This window comes from Myxocyprinus asiaticus, chromosome 7, assembly GCF_019703515.2.
Source record: "Myxocyprinus asiaticus isolate MX2 ecotype Aquarium Trade chromosome 7, UBuf_Myxa_2, whole genome shotgun sequence".
NCBI classification, from domain to species: Eukaryota; Metazoa; Chordata; class Actinopteri; order Cypriniformes; family Catostomidae; genus Myxocyprinus; species Myxocyprinus asiaticus.
Genome location: NC_059350.1, coordinates 8,727,462 through 8,749,089, shown reverse-complemented (window position 1 = coordinate 8,749,089; position 21,628 = coordinate 8,727,462). Strand labels below are relative to the sequence as shown.

The 21,628-nt window shown below is 37.8% G+C and overlaps 2 protein-coding genes across 10 annotated transcripts in view; both read left to right on the top strand.

Annotated features, from left to right (window-relative positions):
• The window catches only part of sh3pxd2aa (SH3 and PX domains 2Aa), a 165,105-nt gene that overhangs the window by 905 nt on the left and 142,572 nt on the right, over window positions 1-21,628 (top strand). The gene's annotated exons all lie outside the window — the stretch shown is intronic.
• Window positions 180-6,172, top strand: LOC127444103 (uncharacterized). 5 transcript variants are annotated; one of them, XR_007897763.1, is made up of 5 exons: window positions 180-3,087; window positions 3,561-4,143; window positions 4,401-4,541; window positions 4,668-4,856; window positions 5,503-6,172. XR_007897763.1 is itself a non-coding variant. In XM_051703291.1 (4 exons), exons 3-4 carry the CDS (start codon window positions 4,487-4,489, stop codon window positions 6,159-6,161), a joined length of 714 nt encoding a protein of 237 aa, XP_051559251.1. In that variant the 5' UTR covers window positions 180-3,087; window positions 3,561-4,143; window positions 4,401-4,486; the 3' UTR covers window positions 6,162-6,172. The 5 variants fall into 5 exon arrangements, 2 of the variants coding, with proteins under 2 accessions (XP_051559251.1, XP_051559252.1); XR_007897761.1 differs by having other exon boundaries at window positions 4,663-4,856; XR_007897762.1 differs by having other exon boundaries at window positions 4,639-4,856.

The window sequence follows — 21,628 nt, the reverse complement described above, 5'->3', positions numbered from 1 at the left end:
CACCCCCATGTCGGGCAATTTGGGCCACAACTTCACTGACAGATTTCGGGGTTTAGTACCCTGAGGAAGTCCCATGTATGGCTGGACCATATTATTAATTAGTGACAGACTAGAATAGATTACCTAGGGTGAATGAAGGTAATTTTGGGGGGGGTTTGGGTTGGGGGGCATTCAAATTAACCCAAATTCACCCTATAAATGCATACTGAAGTAATGTGGTCCAAAAATCTGAGACCACTAGTGAAAACTATTTAGCATTTTTATAATTTAATAAAAACTTTTTCCTTAATGACAGCATGCACTAGAGCTGGCATGGACTCCGCTCCACAATGTAATCCCAGCATGATGTGAGAATTTTCCAAAGAGCATTGCTTCAATGGAAGCAAGAAAACCTGACTTCATGTGAAAGACATAACAATGTCACAATTTGTTACATTTGATCGGTGACCTAAAATAGAGCAGAATGTTAAGTAATGTACAGTAACTTTTCTTTGTTATAATATTTTTCGAAATCCTAATATATTTTGTCTGTTTCCAGGTTAAAATGAGAAAGAAATTCCAAGATTTTCAATGTGGTCTCAGATTTATAATAAATAAGTCTGCAATAACTTGGTTATAATTTTAACATAATTATATATAGAGTTTGAATTTGTCATCAAAACACTCAGAACAGTCAACCAGCCGAATATCCTGTCATATAAGAAGGTAAATTGACATTTTGGTGTCCAAATTAGCTTATAACATTAATCAGGGGTTGGAACGTTTTGTTTTGAATAGCATTTTCAACATAAGCCCTTTGTTTCAATCTCTCAACCACTGTGAGCTACACAACTGTTCTCAGTTCAGAATTAATGCAACATCCTCCCCCATAGCTCTCAGTGGAGTTATTCGCTTTGCCACGGCTTCAGTGCAGTCTCTCAAGGGAGAGTGAGACTTTGGAATATGCATGGCGCTGTCCCACAGGCTAACCCAGATTTTGGAAAGAGAGTCAAAAAAAGAAAGGTAGTTGTTCAGTCTCATTAGGAATGTTTGTCAAACAGCTGGGTATGCTTTCATTAGGAGAGAGAAAGAGACAGAGAAAAGGAGGGGAACTGTGAACCCATGCCCTTGTTTTATTCACCAGATGCGGTGTGACTTCCTCTCTTTGAATGGAGACTTTGCTGTATTTAGACAAAGTGGCCAAAAAAAAAAAAAAACTCTGTTTCTTTCATACTTTAAAGACCACGTGAAATTGCTTGGCGAGAGCAGTTTTGTTGATGTATTACTGTATAGCCTTTTGAAATAGGAAGTTTGGACATATCATTGGACATATCGAAAGACTTGTCCTTTCTTTTTAATTTTATTTTTTTATTGACAATAGAGCATAACAGTCTTGTTCCGGAAGTAAAAATCCCATTTGAATGGCGCAACCAAGTCAGCCTCCATACACTCACAAACTACTTGTATATCTGAATATTTTACCATATACTTTAAATATATTGATTCTATACTTACTGTATAATTAACAACATTAAGCAACAGTTTTCTTGTTTTCTGTCATTTTTAATCGATTATGTCATTTGCAGTGCTTCATGGGATTTTAGTTCATGCCCTCATTAGCCACGTTTCCACTATCGGGCCAAATGAGGGCATGCAAGTGCATACCAAGGCCAGTTACGTTCCCACTGTCACTTCTGGGGCTTCATAATGCCTCCTCTGTGCTTTCTCGGGGCCAGTGGCCAAAGGTTGATTACCCTTGGGCCAAACAAGGCCAACTGGGGATCGAGACAGGGTTCAGTGTCAAAGGCGGAACTTGCCACGTTATTTATCCTGTGCACAACGGTACAGGTTCGGGAAAGAAAAAATGCGAGCACACTAAAAATCAGTTCAAATGCACAATGGACAAAGCGGTCTGCAAAGAAATTACTTACCATGGTTCTGTGAATTTTCATAGATGGTGTGCTGGGACATCATCCCGCTGTTAGTGGAGAGACCACTTGGGACACCATGGCAGTTAAACTCGATATTCTAGATAATTAAATAGCATGATACCTCAGCTTGAGCTTTCCTCTTGCTTGTGAAATGGGCAGGGTATGTGACGGTGGTACCGGAGCGGCGTATTAAGGGCGAGTTTTAGGGCAACGCTGCGGGGATATTGGCCCGATAGTGGGAACGAAGATCATTTTTGGTCTTGTGGCACGCGGTCCGAGGCTATTGGCCCCGGCTGGCTTGGTTGATAGCCCTGGCTCGTACTGTAGGGTTCCCGCAGATCCTTAAAAAGTCTTAAAAAGTAGTAAATTTGATTTTTAAAATTGAAGGTCATAAAAAGTCTTAAAAAGTCTTATTTTTACTTATGAGAGGTCTTACATTTTAGATGACACTTTGACAGACATATCTAAATACTTTACCAAATTAAAACTATCTAATTAGCATTATATGATTTTTATTATTCTTTCTTTGTGAATTTGCTTGTTCATGTGACAATTTGCGGCATATACGACAGCGTATTACGTATTGTCTCCTGCACACAAAAGGAAGAGTGAAGGAGAAGAAAATCGGTACAATGGGAATTAAAGCAATGGAGTCCCATATGAAATCGGAAAAGCACCGACGCTACGCAGGTATTTGAAAAAGTACGGCGCCAGTGGAGTCGTACATGTCTGCATCTACTACATCAACTCCTGCTGGATCACAGACTGGTAATGTTGGACTGAATCACGATGTTCAACCAAGTGTTTCATCAAGTTTTTCACAGGCTGGTACTCTGAAGTGTTGTGGGTTCTGCATAAGTCGACACCATTCATACAAGTCAAACGACGACATCCACACACGTTTCAAGGCAATGTTTCCCAATTAGGAACATGTAAAAACATTCACCTATGGCAGAGATAAAATGGCATACATAGCCAGATTTGTTATTGCACCATTTATTAAAAGACAACTGACCACAAAAGTTGATGAGGAATCGTTCGTCGTTATGTTTGACGAAAGCATGAATAAAACAGGCACTGGACCACAGATGAAACGGGAATGTACGTTTGCTCCCGCTACTTTGGTTCTCAGTTCCTGGGCCATTCCACAGCTGAGGATTTATTGGACAAATTCAAGGTAAGCCAAAAATACATAGTACACACTTGTCTCAAAAGAAAATCAGTGAGTGTATTTCATTTTTAGGGGCTATAGTGCTATAGTTTACAACCCACACCATGAAATACGTAATTAAATGTGCTGCAGCAGGTCAACACTCAGTTGCCTGTTTGAGGTACACTAAAATAAAAATTCAGTCTAGTACCAGTCCTGCAATAATCCCTGCTCTCATGCATGTTATATTGTACAGCTTTGTTTCAGCTGTTTTAGAGAGTTGGAGATTGTATATCAATGTGGTTTGACTAAAACCAAACTACAGCATCTTAAGTGATCATAAAATTACACCAGCAACTGTCATCTAAATAAGTTTTTGCTTTAAAGTACACATAATAATTTGCTCAATGTCTGGCACACACATATGCTATATGATCTGCCATTAGCCTGTTTTTGTTGTTGTTGTTGTTGATGTGTTTCCTGTTGTATCTTCTCTGTAGGACGGTACAAAAGAGCTCTGCCTCAGCAAGATGCTTTCTGTGTCAATGGATGGGCCAAGTGTTAATTGGAAGTTTGTGCAGCTCCTACAGCAAGAATACAGTGAACAGTTTGGTGGAGCTCAGATTCAGATTGTGGGAAGCTGTGGTCTTCACATCATGCACAACTCTATCAAGGGTGGTTTTGGAGTGTGGCAAGTAGAGAAGCTTCTGAAGGCCCTGCACTTCCTTTTCCACTGTGCCCCTGCAAGGCGGCAAGACTTCAGTTTAGTGACAAGGTCCACAAAATGTCTCCTGCCATTTTGTGGGCATCGCTGACTGGAAAATTTGCCAGCAGTGGAAAGGGCAATTGAAATTTGGCCATCCATTGTCACCTATGTGGACCAGGTGAAAATGAAAAAAGCTCCCCAACCCAGGATCATCCTCATATGACACTGTAGCAGAGGCCTGAATGGATCCCCTAACTGTACCAAAGCTGCACTTCTTCATGTCCATTTCAATAAACTTTCAGCCATTTCTCACCAAGTACCAAACTGATGTTCCCATAATCCCCTTCCTGAGCAAAGACTTGGAAGAGCTTGTCAGGGTAAATATTCATGTTAAAAAAAAATGATATTATCTTACACCCTTTTTTCATTCATAATCATGTTATGTACACTTGCAATGTATCTTGTGTGCTTCAAACTATATATTTATATATTCATCTATTGTTTGTCATATCTGCTATATTGCTTACATGTTGCTTAATGAATGTATCCACACACACTGGACTCTGTAGACATTAGATCATTAATTCTGTATTGTAATTACAGTATTACTCACTCAATGAAAATCTTTTCTCAGAGCCTTCCCTGACGCTTCATCCAACGGGACATCCTTCTTGTTTCTGTGTCAAAGCTTGTCAGGCTTGATGTGACGGATCAGAGCCTATGGGTCAGTCCAAAGGAGGTGGATATTGGAATGGGAGCCACAGCTGCCTTGAAGGTGTGCCACTCACTTTTCTTATTAGTTATAAATGATTCTTTATGAATTTATTCAGTAGGATTCAGCTTGTTCATATACTTTTAAATATCTTGCACAGATCACTTGTTTCTACTTTTGCCAGGGAAGATCAGGGAGTCAAAGCAGAGTAAGCGAAATGTCATAAATGCGAATAAATGTCCACTGAAGTACCACTTGATCCGAAATATGACGTGTCTGGACCCAAATAGAATGTACACTGAGCCAGATGTGTGCTTGCAGAGAATAAAGGGCCTCATCCAGAAGTTTGTACAGGATAAGCAGTTGTCAAGTCTGCTGGTAAATAATACTTAGGAATAAAAAATTACAAATTCAAAGTATATTTTATTTCTTATAGGCTCTATTGTATTAGCCTATTTAAAATAGTCCATGTACAAATGCAGGTAATTTATTATACCTCATTGAAGTTTAAGGCAAAATGAGCAGGATTTGTCACTTCCAGTTTGTAAGACAACATTCAAAACTGGCCCTTCGTCTTTTGTTCATAACACCAGAATTGTGGACTGATTACGCTGCTTACAATCTTGCATCTGGTCGCTACATTTTTAGAGTCCCATTCTCACACCCTATGTGCTGTTATTGGCTGGGGGTGACATACACACTGTATAAAAAAACATTCAGAAAAATTCTAGAACTCAGTAAAATAAGAAAATACAGGCAGAGGGCAGGGTTTCTGGAGATACAGACACCACCACACACCTCTAGTCGGTCATGATTGAGAGAGATTGTTTTTGTATAAGTCTGCACATTGTATTTGTGGAAATTCCTACTCATTCTGCCTTTTGAAGTACTTTTCAATACAGTCTGCATACTGTTTCCAAAAGAATTTCGCTCTTAACAGTTTTAATGCGGTTAGTATTTCGCATTAGAATACGGTCCAGTGTGTAAGCAACTGCCAATATTGACTTTCCTTTTTTAAATACAGGTGATGTGATTCCACAGCAGTTTGAGACATTCCTCTTCAATGAGGCCAGAGAGGCAAGCTTCAAGGACTACAGTCCCACAGAACAAAACTCCAGAGTCGACATGTTTTTGCATCAGCACTTAAGCACCTCATCACCTGAGCTGTGGGGTTTTGTGAAAAAGCTGCTGATTCTCTCCTACGGCCAAGCAACAGTTGAACGTGGGTTCTCAGTCAACAAAGAGGTGGAAACATGTAACATGGATGAAGACACAGTTGTTGCCCAAAGACTTATCTGTGACCATGTGAGAGTGTATGGTGTAGTGACCCAGGTACCTCTTACAAAAGAGTTACTAAACTACTGTGCAACTGCATGGACCAGGTACGGAATGCACCTAGATGAGGGAAAAAAGGAAAAAACAAAGGATGAGCAGATCACCAAAAGAAAAATGGCTGAAGATGAACTTAAAGTTCTACAGAAGAAAAGAAAAACCATCCACAGTGTATGTGAGACCCTAGAAAAAGATGCAGACAGCTTTGCAGAAAAAGCTAAGATTACGACAGGGACAAAGATGGCAGAACTGATTACAAAGTCTAACACACTGAGAAGACCCTACAAGGAGAAGAGAGAGGAGCTAGATGACTTGGATAAGGAAATTGAGAGAAAGGCTTCTGAGCTATGAGAAATATAATGCTGAGATGTATCTGTTTTGATGTTATTAATTTTATTGAATAAAAATTGTTACATATGTTAAACCTGTGTTAGTGGCTGTTTGTTCTGCTGTGCAAAAATGGTATTAATTTTTCTTTGTTTGGGTCTTAAAAAGGTCTTAAAAAGTCTTAAATTTGATTTTACAAAGTGTGCCCAATAGTGAAAAAGCGGCTATTGAAGACTTTTAGTACACAGTCTTGTCCGATTTTCAAATATGTTTTTGTTGTGATTCACATCAAAGCTGGTTTGTTTGGTTCATAGCTTAAAACTCTTTTATGAAGGATTTTTTGAAATCCTTATGGAAAAACATTATTGGAAAAATACTTCCGGAACCATGATGGCTGAAAAAAGTGGGCGGGAACTGTTGCGTTCTACATGCTTTAGGTTTAAGTCACAGCCTTTAACCATGATTTGGGACAGTTTCATTCTAGAGATGATTTGATTGGCCAAAATCTTTGTAGAGCAAGAGTTATTAATATTTTTGGTCCATTTTCCCAGAAGATACTGTAAATGTTTTTATCTGTTAAAAGTTCGTTTTTGTCATCATTCAGGGACAACACTAACATATACATGAATTTCAAGCTTATAGACATGGACTTAAAAAGTTACAATACTCCAATTTTGATTTCATGGGGTCTTTTCACTGGTCATGAGCAGTCTTTAAGATGATAAAGAACATACTCACATCCGCTTTGGAAAAAGAGCACAGGTTGGTCATCATTAGTCAGCTGATAATTTATAGTCTGAGAATTAAAAAAAAATAGGTGGTCATACAATGGAAAAATGTCATGCTTCCAGACAGGAAGCAAACACTGAAACACTTCTCCAAAGAATTGGTTCTATTATTCCTTTGAAAGAAATCTGCGTGTAACATGTTTTCTCACACACACACACTTCATTACCGAGCCCTGGTTCCCATCAGAAACTCGCATGTCTGAGATTGTTTATGTATATGTGTGTGAGTGAGTGTTACACCAAGCCGCCTTGAGGCTCTCCCCAGACAATCTGCTGTCTTGACAGCTTTTGTCTGTGACACATTTTCTTTGCTGTTTCCATCTGTTAAATTACTGTTATAGTCCACAGCAAACATTCATGCCATGACATGCCATGGTGAGATTGTTTGGTGTGTATCATGATTAATAAAACTGTGGTTATTGGCCACAAAAATGTGACAGAATCCATGACAGTTTTGTTTTGATTGGCTTGTATTATATAAAGGAATAATTCACCCAAAAGTGAATATTCTGTCATCATTTACTATCATTGATATGTCATAATACATACAGTAAAAGGAGAACATTTGAAGAATGTTCATGTTGCTCTTGTCCATACAACAAAATCAGATAGCGACAGGGACTATCAAGTTAAAAAATAATCACCCTTTAGTAGTCCACATGACACTTTTGCTATATTTAACCTTTTCATGAGAAGGATCTAAATTCCCCTGCAGTGCCTCCTGGAGTGAGTTATTTTTGCATGTGACACTGCACAGCCGGTAGAGGGGGGCAGAGTGCAGTCGAGTATTTTAAAAAAATTTTAATTTGTGATTTCTTGTCACAAAAAATAAAACAAACTACTGTGTATAATATAGTAAATGCGAACAAATGGCTTATGTCTGCTATACTGTATTTGTTTTATTATTTTGTTTTTATACCTGAAAAAAGCAAAAACAAATGAACAAATTATATCAGCAGTCCGGTTTGCCTATATGCATTGTTTGACTTCTCAGACATTGTATGTGTGTGTGTGTGTGTATGTGTGAGACAAGCGCTTATGTAAACAGACTTGGCTGCGTGCATCGGATAATCACGCTGGAACAGCATATTTTCACTGTGAGTATACAAGTTTTAAACTGTTGTCGTGGTGCTTTTGTGATAGTTTGGCTGAAAAGACTGTTTGAGTTGCTGTTTGAATTGCTACACCTAATAATAAGCAGACGTGGCTGCGTGCATGGGAAGATCGTGTTTAGATATGATGGCTGTGCATATAAAAGCTGTGAACTGTCATTGTGGTACTTTGGTGACAATTAGGCTGTTTGTTACATAAAACAAACATATTATGCACTTGAAAAGACTCTTTGAGTAGCTGTTTGTTTGATGAATGACAGCTGCTACTAATGTAAACAAATGGCTAATGTATACAAATTGACGTTTAGTGTATTGACTGTGTAAAAGAGCTATAAACTTTTTATCGTGGCACTTTGGTGACCAGTTGGATGTATGTATATAAAATAAAATTATTCTGTTGTTTAAAAGACTGTATGAGTAACTGTTTGAGCAAATGTAAATGACAGACGCTTGACCAGCATTGCCTGTGTCGATGCGAAAATCGATTTGAATTTGGCAGCTTGTAACACAACTGGCTGTTGCAGAAACACATATGTGTGACACTACTCTGCGCGACCCAGTTATTAACCATCACATATGTGTGATTGTGCATATGAAAGGGTTGAAGTCCTACGATAGCCATAGCTTTGTGTGAAGAAATAATGATATCAAGCATCTTTAGGGTGATTCTCATAAGATATGCCAAAAAAAGAGGAAAAGATTAGAAGAAACAAATGTATTTTGCATAAAGAAAATGAAGCCTATTTTAGTGTCATTGTGATTTTTTACATTGTGACATTATTTTCATGACAGTTAAAGGAATATTCTGGGTTCGTTTCAAGCTAAGCTCAATCGACAACATTTGTGGCACAATGTCGATTACTAAAAAAATTTATTTAGACTCGTCCCTCTTTAAAAAAGCAAAAATCTGGGTTACAGTGAGGCACTTACAATGGAAGTGAATTTACGGATTTACCCATCCATAAACATTAAAATACTCACCGTTTCAAATGTATTGCCACCAACATGTTGGTAATGGGTAATGAGAGGTAAAATGTGCTTAAGTGTCCTGAAAATAATATCTTAATAGTCCTAAATGTAGGCTTTATTTTCTTCATGTAAAATATTATTTCATTGGGTTTAACATGACCAGGACAATTTCCTGACAGGTTTCATGAGAATCATCCATTAGTTCTTGGATGTTTCTTAACCTATCGTAATGCAACATATTTGAATACACAGAAGAGCGAATGAACATTTAGAGCCACGGGGGTGTGCAAATAAATATTGACTTAAATTTTGTTCTGTTCCTCACACAAAGCAATCATATGGCTTCAGAAGATTTGGACTTTAGAACATACTTTTATAGTGTGTTTTTTTTTTTTTTCTTCGGTTTTGACGCGTGGTAGCCACTGATCACTGTATGCTTATTTTTATGGACAAGAGCAGCATGAACATTCTTTGAAACATCTCCTTTCCATGTGTCCCTTTTCCAAAATCCCACACATCCTACACCAGCATTGTGTCTCTCTGATATATTTATGTACTGACAAATGACTCCTGCTGTATCCTGTCTTTCATCTCCTGTCTTAAAATTTTCACATTTTCATTTCCCCTTCCTCTCTCACCTCCTCCTCTCCTCTTCTTCCTTGTCCAACATGACATCTTGGAGCACTAAAGCTCATTGCCTCTTTCTGTTGGGCGGGTGTGTGTGTGTGTGTGTGGGGGGGGGGGGGGGTCTGTCTTCTTGCTGCCAGTACGCTATTGCTTTCAGTGCAGCGTGATTACATCATAGAGAACAAATTATGCCAGAACTGCTGTTGACAACATGTGTGGGCAGGATGTAAAGGCCTTGCCACGGTGGAGCAGTCTTCATGGGAAATAGCCTCCTCTCTCAGAGTAGCTTATGACGTCATGAGCCAAAAAGAGAAATTATCCCGTGAAGGGGTTGCCTGGGATAATTGATCAGAATCGGATCAGATTTTCAGTAGGGATGCACGATATTTTGGCACCATATCGGTTATTGGACAATATTAATGACTGTTTTCGGGCAATGTTAAATATTTCATTCAGATATGTTCTTAGATTACTTTGGCTATCATCCAGCAGTATCGTAAAGAGATAGCAACGGATTACAACAAAGATATAACCATTTAAGATGTGTCCAAGACGTATGTAAAATGTTCAGATTGTTCATTACTTCCTATGTTTATCTCTGGGCTACAACTGTTCTTAGTCTAGCATTATAATTAAAAGTGTTTACCTAATACTGCTTGTTTATTTAACTTTGTTACAGACGAACAACACAAACTAAATTATGTTTTAGAACACTTCAAATTTGTCTGCAAATTAAAAAGCAGTTGCTAAGAGTTGGTCAGATTATGTGCATTAAGGCAAAATTCTAAAACTTTTTGTAGATTTTAATTTAAAAGCTAGCTCCAAGTTGAAGGGTTAAAACGCAAAAAGTAAAATTATCGGAGCATCCCTAATTTTTAGGATGTTTAATACATTCTAACAGCTCAGTTTCTAAAGCATCTTCATTAAAAAGCCAAAGCTAGAATTATGTGAACCAATGCCGTGTTTGTTAGTGATGTTTTTTTAATTATTTTTTATTGCCTGGCACAATGAGTCTGGATCTAAAATGGCACTGGGATGAACGATGAGATTGTTAAGGGTGTTTGAAAGGCCACGTAGGTGTAATGGAGCTAAAAAATAGCAGTAAAATGTTCCCTCTCAGACAGTACAGCCTGTTTTGTCTGTACAGCCCTAGTTACAACATCCAGTAGGCACATATCTTGCCGAGGAAGCAGACTATTTACTCTAAGTTAGTAAAAGTGTTTGACTTTCAATAGTGACAATCAGAATAATAATAGTAACTAATGATAGACTGATATATTAGCCAGGCCAATTAACAGGCTGATATTTGGCCATTTTGAGAAATGTATTGGCCACTGGTATCTGACGATAAAAACGTGCACACTTGGCTGATAAAACAAAAATCCACTGTCAGCCTTTTCAATGGACCATTTGCCATTTTCTTATTTGCAATCATAAAGTTAAAAATTAAGAATTTTATTAAGAATAATTTCCTACAAAAGGTTGAATCAGCCCCTGACTCGTAAGGGTCATGTGTTGGTGAATTGGGTTTCACTTGTCGCAGTGTTTGTTTGTTTTTGCGTGCAGCAGCTACGAAATTTTTTGAAGAAAACCGCAGTTGATGTGTTGTCTACCCTGTCTTTTTCACATTAAATTAACTTACAACTTGGGTAAAATCTGAATTCTTTTATGCCGCTGAATAACAAAAATATAGATTTCGATAATATGTCAGACATCAGCTACCCTGCTCTTTAGATATCGGTAAAGCATTGGCCATTGAAAACGCATACCAGAAGCTTATAATTTTATAAAAGCACTTACATTAATTCTTCTGTTAAAATGTGTGTTATTTGAGCTGTAAAGTTGTTTAAAATTGTCATTTTAGGGTTTTAGGGTTTGTCGGCATTACATCGTCATGGCATCGAAGTTGTAAAATTGGCTATAACTTTACTCAGAAAAGATTAGCTAGTGATTTTATCACAGTAAATCATGTTAACGCGCATACTATTTATGTCTTGAGGCTATACTTTTTAAACAGTGAGTATTTGAATGTTTACGGATTGGCCTCATTCACTTTCATTTTAAGTGCCTCACTGGAACCCAGATTTTTGCTTTTTTTAAAGAAAAGGAGGGACAAGACAATTTTTTTTACTTATTTTTTTGTGGTAATCAGTATTATGCCACAAATGCTGTTGATTGAGCTTAACTTGTATTGAACCCTGAATATTCCTTTAAGGTTGAGTTTGGGAGAGGATATCTGGTCCCAGAGCACGAGTTCTGAAAGACCAAAGGTGATGATGGTGAAAGGTTGACGTGTAAGCTGAGTTGACACTTTTTCATCTGCACTTCTTTAGGGTAACACAGTCCACTCAACTTCCACTTCCTGTACCACATCCCTTTCTGGAAGCTGGAAGTGTGCTTGTTGGTATCAGGTTGGAAGATCAAGGGGGCGGCCAGTGGCACAGGCAAGCTGGAAATGACCACAGCAAAATGCAGAGGAAAGAGAGAGTGTCAAATGGGTTTATTTGGCAGATGCTTTGGATCATTCAACCAACTGTTGATCACAAAGCTCAGTGAGGAGAATCAGGAGCCTACCTTTCATCTGTTCGTCTGCCTTGATCTAGGTATTTTTTAATGAATGATTTACAAGGTTATCACTTCCTGGGGGAAATTCCCCTTTTCTGAATCTCATTACCAATGGTCCTGCCTGCAGATATGTAGCTTGAACTATGCAGTAAATGGTCACCCCCTGAGAATAAGCCCTGGAACAAAGCCTAATCCTAAGCAGATCGTAGAAACGATTGGCGCCAACGCAGAAATGCAGCCCTGGTCATTCCAAACCATATAACTTTCCTCTTTGCATGGAACACAAAAGGAGATGTTTTGCAGAATATCAAAGCTGCTGTTTTCCTTACAGCAAAATCATATTGTAACCAGGGACTGTCAAGCTTCAAAAAGGACAGAAAAAGCAACTTGAAAATACCATAAAAGTAGTTCATTTGACTTGTCGGTGACAATTGGTTGAAAGTTTCTAAGCTGAAATCTGTCTGTGCTTACTGAAATTTCTACCACTGCTCCCAGTGGCCGAAGCTAGAAGTGTCGTTAAATGTATGGGTACGTGTGAGCTCCCGTTTACAGGTGAGATGTGTACAGAGAGGTGCCAACAATAAGTTGTTTTTAGTTGTAAATGATGTAATACAGTCAACAGGAATGCATATTTTATTAACCATACACCCTAACCCAAACCCTAACCCCAACCATTACCGCCAGTGGAGTAAAAATGTAACCTTAGAGGGAAAATACAAACTCTGAATCCATGAACCCATGTCTTTTAGGCTGCTTGCACCACACGCTCTCAGTAGCACCACAGGAAAATATAGAAACATTAGAATTGATGGAAATATGTCTGATGGGAAATGGAGCTTGTAAGTAACTCAGAGTTGGGTCAGTGTCAGGGTACCGGAATGTTCGGTAGGAACATGTAGAGTTCCCGTGTGATCATGTTGAAAGTGAAGTCAATAATAATTTAAGGTCTTACCCTCGGCCATAGCTCTAAAATCTCATTCACACTTCTGCATATTCAAATTTCGTACTTTAGGATTGGTCACGAGACATGTAAGAATCAATGCCGAAATAGGGTTGCCAAATGTTCCATATTAGCTGGTACAATACGTCCCATATTTAGGACGAAAGTATGATGTCCCCATTGCTCCCCCACCTCCCAAAGTGTGGTGAAAAGTTTTCAACCCTAGCAACACAGAAATTTTGATTGTACTCAATTGTGAATGAGATTTGAGAGCTATGGCAGATTTGTATTTAATTTGTTTGTAAAAATATGTATCAGAAATGACAACAATTTCTTGTTGTAGAAAATTGTGTATATTAGGCTCATACTTTATGGCTATAAATGCTGTATGGTTGGAAATATGGTAGATGGATACTCTTTTTATGGATCTCTTGAAATAGTCTCTTTAGGCGGGGTTGAGTAAGTTTTGTAGTACGACCTATACTTTTAGCCCCACCAAGGCTGCTTCTCATCCTTTTCTTTAAGACAAATCTGAAGACAAGACAACATCTTTCACCTGTAAGTTTCTCAATTTTTCCTTCTCCCAGTCTACTCACTGCAAATTTTTGATATTTATTTTAAAATATTTACCTAAGATGGACTATTCTACAGTTATGTCTTCAAGGATTAGCTGAGATTCTCATCCAAGATCTCTTTCATAAATTACTCAACTAATGCATGTTTATAAAGAAAGATTTGGTTTTGGATGAAATGCAGAGTTTTGCCTTTTAAGTTCTGCATTCCCCCTTTGAGACACTTCCTATTAGCCATGATCAGACATTTATTTGGCTGGCATTTATTTATTCATAAGCAGTATTTTTTTTATTCATTTGGTGCCATACAGTATTTTAGTGATTATTGATGAGGCTTTTGTCTGGCGTCCCTTTATCTCATTGGAAGCAGAAGGAGGGCTTTCTTCTCTCAAATGAGAAATTTGAATGTAGACTAAATAGTATAATGTGCTCTTTTTCTCATATGCATATTATATTCATTGTCTCTGTTGGCTTTACAGAATCCAGCTGCTTTGTCTTAATCATGTTCCCTGACTTCCCTGTCATCAGATAATTATTTGGAAGAAGGTGGTCTCCGCTGTGCTACATCTGTCTGAGAATTTTCAGCAACACTTGAAATCGGAACACTTTGTTACATCCTTTTCACAACGTCAATGTCATAATCGAAGCTTATGTTGGGTAATTGATGTAAGTGGGCAAAACGCTCTATGTTAGCACTGTTTCTATCCAGAAAAAAATGTAATTGCTCTTTCATAGCTTTGTAGACTCGGAGTTCTCAGTTGTTTCATTTAATTATAAGCTTTGTCTGAGATTGTCTCCTAAAATTTCTCTGGAAAGAATAAAACAGACACCTATGAGACAATTGAAGGAATATACTAAGAGTTTAGAGCTATACAATCAATTATGTCAGTTACGATACAAATTTCTATCTGATTATGTAATCAGATTACAAAAATAAATTAATTTTAATTAGAATTAATAACTTTTTATATATTACATGATTACATATTAATCAGACAACTGTCATTAATTGTTCATAATTTATTGATCCATCTAATTCTTCTTCTTTTCATATATCAGCCTACAGCTGATATACAGCTGACATTTGGTAAATTTTTGAGTGATTACATAAACGGGGGAGGGTTTTGAAATTGCATTACAGCCAGGTGGCTATAATTACACTGAAGGTGATCCACACGTAAATGCATACCGTTTGCATTAAAGTTATTTTTAGTTTCGAAAATTACTTTTTTATTCAAAAATGTAAATTAATGCACTTTTGCCTTTGTGACAATTTTTAAGACATTGTGTGACATTTAATTTTAATCCATTAAGTTTTTATTTCTGCATTTAAGTAACATTGTCAAAATAATACAAGCGTATCCTACTCAAATGCATGTGACATCAAATAAGCAAGAATGAGGTTTAGAAGTGATCCAAAAGTAATCTAAATGTAATTAGATAACCTTAAAATGTAATCCAAGAGATTACATTACTGACTACAATTAAGTCATGTAATTTTTAATCAGTACCAGATTACAATTCAGAAGTAATCTACCCAGCACTAACCTTGAGTTTGGAAAGTATTGTTCAGATAATTTGGTCTTGGAAGAATTTGATGAGAAATGTTTGAGTTCATATTGAAATCTCTGACTTTTGATTGCAGACTTTGACATTTTCTGAAAATCTGAGCACAGTTTGAGTTAAAAGAGACGCTTGCGAGATTACTAGGGCCTTTCTAAGAAGAAAAATCTGAGTAGCAGGAGACAAGCATTACGTTTTCTATTTGCTCTGCATTTAATGTCATTGCTGTCTAGGTGAATCAGTTGACATATTAAATAGATCTGATCTGTGATTTTTCTTTCTTTTGGGTGGAGAGAAAGTGAAAGTTATGATGCAAAATGTTGCATATGGAATAGCTTGTTTCTGATTTTGGAAAACTGGCAAGGAAGATTATTTTTAAGTTGAGGAAACCCAGAATTACAGGCAATAGCAAGTTGCTTTACCCTCCAAAGTGCAAGTATCAGAATACCAGATATATCTGGACCTTTGTTCAAAAGTCAGTTACAGTAAATAAAGCCTGCCAGATAACTCAATTTCATGGAATATTGCTGCAGGAAAGAGAGAATGGCACATTAAAGGTGACGCTTTGACCAGCTTTGTTTTATAATAACAATAGCTGAATTAAATTCCATCATATACCAGAGGGAGGAGAGAAAGATGTGTTGATAACACATACTTAGTTGGAGGTTTTATGAAAGGGTGTATGGCCAGATATGATGAGGTGTCTTTCGACAGGTTTTTGTTATAGTGTTCAAAAATAGACAGGATTTTGAAGAAAATTTGAGTGGTGCTTGCCCATGCAAAACTTGACACCACAATGCTAGGCATTGCTATGTGGTTGGTAGGGTGTTGTGGGTGGTTGCTTACTGGTCCAAGTCAAAAGATCCCACCCTCAAGGAACCTGTGATATTCTGGACTCAAATCCCTCCTTTTGAAGTTTATGATTTTTTTTTTTTTTTTTTCACCTGGAGAAAATCTGAAGTCTGCTTACATAGAAAAGTAATAGCACACATCATCTCCACAAGTTGCATGATCTGAGGTATCATTCATGTCATCATTCGTAGTGCAAACGTTGTGGGATGAATTACACGGCAAATGAAATACTTAGGGTTAGGGGTTTCGAAAAATCCAGAATCTTAAAGATGAGCAATAGTAATATCAATAGCAAAAGTTACTTACATGATTAACATACACTCACTGAGCACTTTATTAGGAACACAATAGTCCTAATAAAGTGCCCAACATGGTCTTCTGCTGTGGTAGTCCATCTGCCTCAACGTTCAATGTGTTGTGCATCCTGAGATGCTATTCTGCTCACTACAATTTTACAGAGTGGTTATCTGAGTTACCGTAGCCTTTCTGTCAGCTTGAACCAGTCTGGCCATTCTCCGTTGACCTCTCTCATAAACAAGGCATTTTAGTCTGCAGAAATGCCACTCACTGGATGTTTTTTTGCTTTTGGCACAATTCTGAGTAAACTCTAGAGACTGTTTTACGTGAAAATCCCAGGAGATCAGCAGTTACAGAAATACTCAAACCAGCCTGTCTGGTACCAACAATCACGCTACAGTCAAAATCACTGAGATCAAATTTGTTCTCCATTCTGATGGTTGATGTTAACATTAACTGTAGCTCCTGACCTGTATCTGCATGATTTTATCCATTGAACTGCAGCCAAACGATTGGCTGATAAGATAATCACATGAATAAGTTGGTGTACAGGTACCTAATAAAGTGCCTAGTGAGTGTATGTCCATTCTGCAAAATCATTTTGGACATAGTGCAGTACAGAAATTGTTAATTGTAAATATAGAGTATAAATGTCCACAGTAAAATTGGTCAAGACATTGCACTCATAGTCGGCTTTCCTGTTGGCTTAGTTGGAAAGTGCAGCTGAAGCTTTTTCAAATGGTATTTTAGCTCTCTGGGACATTGAAGTTGCACGTGATATTTCGGGTGTGGGCTTTCAGCAATCCTGTTTTCCACTGTGGTTGCCATGAGGACAGTCCCATCAGCCAATCAAGATGGAGAGTTGATGAGTCGGCATCTTGCACACACACAGACACGTTTGAGGCTGCCCTCTGCTGTGAAATTACAAATTATAGTTGGGCAAGGAAGGGCAGAATCAGCAAGCATACATGCCAGTCTGGTCTGAGGTCTTTAAATAAACCCCATAAGCAAACACACACACACTCAGTGCACTTGCTTTCAAAGAAAATCTCTCACACTCTTGTTGTCCCTCTATCTCAAACATTCACACACACCTCGTCCCATGCTCTTCCAGGCACGCAGTGTGTGATAAGCATGTATCTGTTTGGATAGCTGCACACACACTGTGGAAAACAGCATGAGGTAGTTAAGTCAAGGTCTTTCCCAGCATTCAGCTAACAGAGGGGGCACTATAAACTGGCACAATGCAAATACTCACAAACAAGTATAGCTATCTGTCTCACACCACAGTTCAGAGCTTTCTCTATGGCAATGTTCACACAGCAGCAGAATAAGGTTGTCAGTCCTGTTTTAGAGTGCTATATTCGCACATACAGTTCGGTGTGGTCTACATACAGTATATTTATTTATATACACACCTAGCAGCCATAACATTAAAACCACCTGCCTGATATTGTGTAGGTCCCCCTCGTGCCGCCAAAACAGCGCCAACCCGCATCTCAGAATAGCATTCTGTGATGCTACCCTTCTCACCACAATTATACAGAGTGGTTATCTGAGTTACCGTAGACTTTGTTAGTTCGAACCAGTCTGGCCATTCTCTGTTGACCTCTCTCATCAACAAGCCATTTCCGTCCACAGAACTGCTGCTCAATGGATGTTTTTTGTTTTTGGCACCATTTGGAGTAAATTCTAGAGACTGTTGTGCATAAAAATCCCAGGAGATCAGCAGTTACAGAAATACTCAAACCAGCCCGTCTGGCACCAACAATCATATCACGGTCCAAATCACTGAGATCACTTTTTTCCTCACTCTGATGGATTAACTGAAGCTCCTGACCCGTATCTGCATGATTTTATGCACTGCACTGTTGCCACACGATTGGCTGATTAGATAATCACATGGATGATTGTTGGTGCCAGTCGGGCTGGTTTGAGTATTTCTGTATCTGCTGATCTCCTGGGATTTTCACACACAACAGTCTCTAGAATTTACTCTGAATGGTGTAAATATATATGTGTATGTGTATGTGATATATATATATATATATATATATATATATATATATATATATATATATATATATATATATATATATACAGTACTGTGCAAAGTTTTAGGCACATAAGATGTTTCAGAAAAGCATTTGTCTTAAGATGGTTATTTATATCTTCAGCTTTAGTGTGTCAATAAGAAATATAAAAGTTAGACTCACAAACATTACTTTTGCAAATAGAAAAGATCAGAATAGAAGAACAGGGTGCTCTGCAAGAGATGGCATTACCCCCACAAATCCCCCCACTGAATATCGTGTCAGTCTGAGATTACATAAATAGACAGAAGCAGTTGAGAAAGCCTAAATAGATAGAAGAACTGTGGTGAATTCTCCAAGAAGCTTGGAACACCCTGTCTGCCAACAACCAATAAAAACTGTGTCCAGGTGTACCTAGGAGAATTGGTGCTGTTTTAAAGGCAAAGGTGGTCACACCGAATATTTATTTAGCTTTTTTTTTTTACTTTGTATGACATTAAGTGTTAAATGAAAACTATTTATGTCATTATTTTTGAAGACATCCTCACTATGCAACATTTATCACAAGTGCCTAAAACGTTTGCACAGTACTGTATACAGTATGTGTATATTTATATATATATATATGTATGTATGTATATATATACTATATATATATATATATATATATATATGTGTATGTATAGTCAAGTCCCCTATCTATTCTCTGACAAAGTTAATGTATTCTACCTATTTCTTAATGTATTCTACCTATCTCTCCAGCTCCGCCACAAACATCTAGGCCCGTATTCACAAAAAATCTGAAGACTAAAAGTAACTCCTAACGTGGGAATTTTGGAGCAAATCTTAAAAATTAGGGGCATGTCACTCCTAATTTTAGGACTCTTAAGATTTTCATTTAAGAGTAATTCATGAAGCATTTTAATGCTAAACATAGCTCCTAAACCCAGAACAACTTAGAAGTTGGGACTTAGGACTTATAAATCCCTAAGAGTGACTCACAAACTATCCGAAGCATGGCTGCTATCGTCAATCCACTATCTATCCATCCATCCATCCATTCATCCATCCAATGTATGTATATGTATCATTGTCTGTCTTAGCTGACAAATAGCGGTTCCCTGTCTACCAATCACTGTGGGCGATTTAAAGAGCATGCTTATAAAACGTGACATCATCCATAGCAACGAGGTCAATTCTGCTTTACTCTTATCTTAAGATTTCCTTAGTAAAACTTGCTCTTAGCAGTTTTGTGAATGGGATTTAAGCAAATACTCCTAGCTAGGAACTCTTTGGAGAACTCCTAGTGGTAAGATAAAAATCTTTGTGAATACGGGCCCTGGCCTGTTTCATATGTTAACAGTCATATTTCATTACCTACAAAAAGGCTAATGCCATTTCCCACATTATGGTCCATGACATACTGTAATCTTTGATACATGACTGTCTTCATGCCCCTGTAATAGGGAGACATGGTAAATCAAAAGGTTTGCTTGTCTAATAATTGAGGCCAGACTCAATTGCGCTCAACATATTGTTGAAAAAAGAGACAAGCGAGACTTTCACACAAGGATCAGCTATCATCTGAAATGTGTTTTTCTCGCAACAGATGTCAAAGTGATCATGAATGGTCTCCACATGTGCTCAATCCTCTGTGTTTACTGTTAGTTTGATTATTTCGGTAGAACATGATAAGGTTTTATGGCATTACTGACATTTTAAATAATCCCAAAAATCTACCATGGTAACCATTATTTTTAACTAAAATACCACAGTCGCTAAAGTAATTGTAATAAATTGATATGGGAACTCCTTCAAACAGTGTGTAAAGCTCTCATTTTGTTTTTTTGACTACAGTTGTGGCTATTTACCATAGTTGAATTGTCTTAACAACTACGTATTAATACTTTCCGAAAATGTTAGTAATTCTTGCCTGTGCAAAGCTTGCCACCACGATGCTAGGATGTTTTTGGCGATGCTATGTGGGGGCTAAGATGTTCTGAATGGTTGCTAGGGCATTGCTACATGGTTGCTAGGGTGTCCTGGATGGTTACTTATTGACCCAAGTCAAAAGAGCTCATGCCCTATATTTTGTTCCTAGACATGGCTCGGGTCCCTCCTTTAAAGTAAGTCTATGGGATTTTTGTTTTGTTTTGTTTTTTTTGCCCGTTTTATCGTATACCAGGGGAAATTCCTTAAAAATCTCTTAAAGAGTAATAGCAAATTGCAAGTCTGATTGCTTAGAAAAGTTATAGAACATACCTCCTCAAGTTTGAGTAATCATTCACATCCGTAACACAAATAGTGTGGAACAAATTATGGTTAGGGTTTTTGAAAAATCCCTAATCAACAGTATTAATGATGCTCTCATTTTGTAACTGGTATTTTGATGAAAACTATGGTTACCATGGGTAAAGGATATATAACACTACTAGGCATATCTATGGCAATGCCTACAGATGTATAATCTGCTCAAGATGGCCAAATCACAAGACACCAGACAGAAAACAGAGAGGAACCCAAGTTTATCAGGTATTTTCCAGGACTTTTCATAAGATCAGGCTTGGCTGTGTTTCCCAAAAGCATTGTAAGCTTAAGTAGATCGTAGAAACCATTGTGGTCTCTGTGATCAACTTAAGCTTGTGATGCTTTTGGGAAACACAGCCTTACATAAGCAGACTGTTTTCTAGAGTCACCAAATGGAATTGTGAGAACTAAGTAAATTCTTATACATTTTCTGAAGAAAATGAGAATGGTGCTTGCCTAGAGAAAGGGGTGTTGTGTGTGGTTGCCAGGACATTGCTATGTGGTTGCTAAGGTGTCCCAAGTGTATTTAGCACAATGCTATAGCTAGAATGTTCTGGGTGGCTAGGATGTTCGAGTGCTCAAACAAACAGAATTATGCTTTAATATCAGCAAATGAAGACATATTCGCTTTTGTTGAACTATACCATTCAAAACTCAACATCGTCTTAATCAGGAGTGATGTTAAGATGACACAATATTTCATGCAAGACAGATCACATATGTCCTGTGTTAAGAGGACAGAGGAAGCCCTTTTCCTCTGAGTTCAGTCAGGTGCAGGGCACAGTCACCCTGCAGTTATCCTGCCCTGAGGGAAATTCCTGTGAACCGGAGTTCCCCTCTACTCCATTTCCACTGAACTCTCCATT

What these genes read in the sequence shown, in the direction of transcription:
- LOC127444103 (XM_051703291.1), top strand. Translation starts at nt 4,487, where the DNA reads ATGGGTCAGTCCAAAGGAGGTGGATATTGGAATGGGAGCCACAGCTGC. An exon ending in GAGCCACAGCTGCCTTGAAG is followed by an intron (nt 4,542 to 5,502) that starts GTGTGCCACTCA and finishes TTTTAAATACAG; the next exon opens with GTGATGTGATTCCACAGCAG.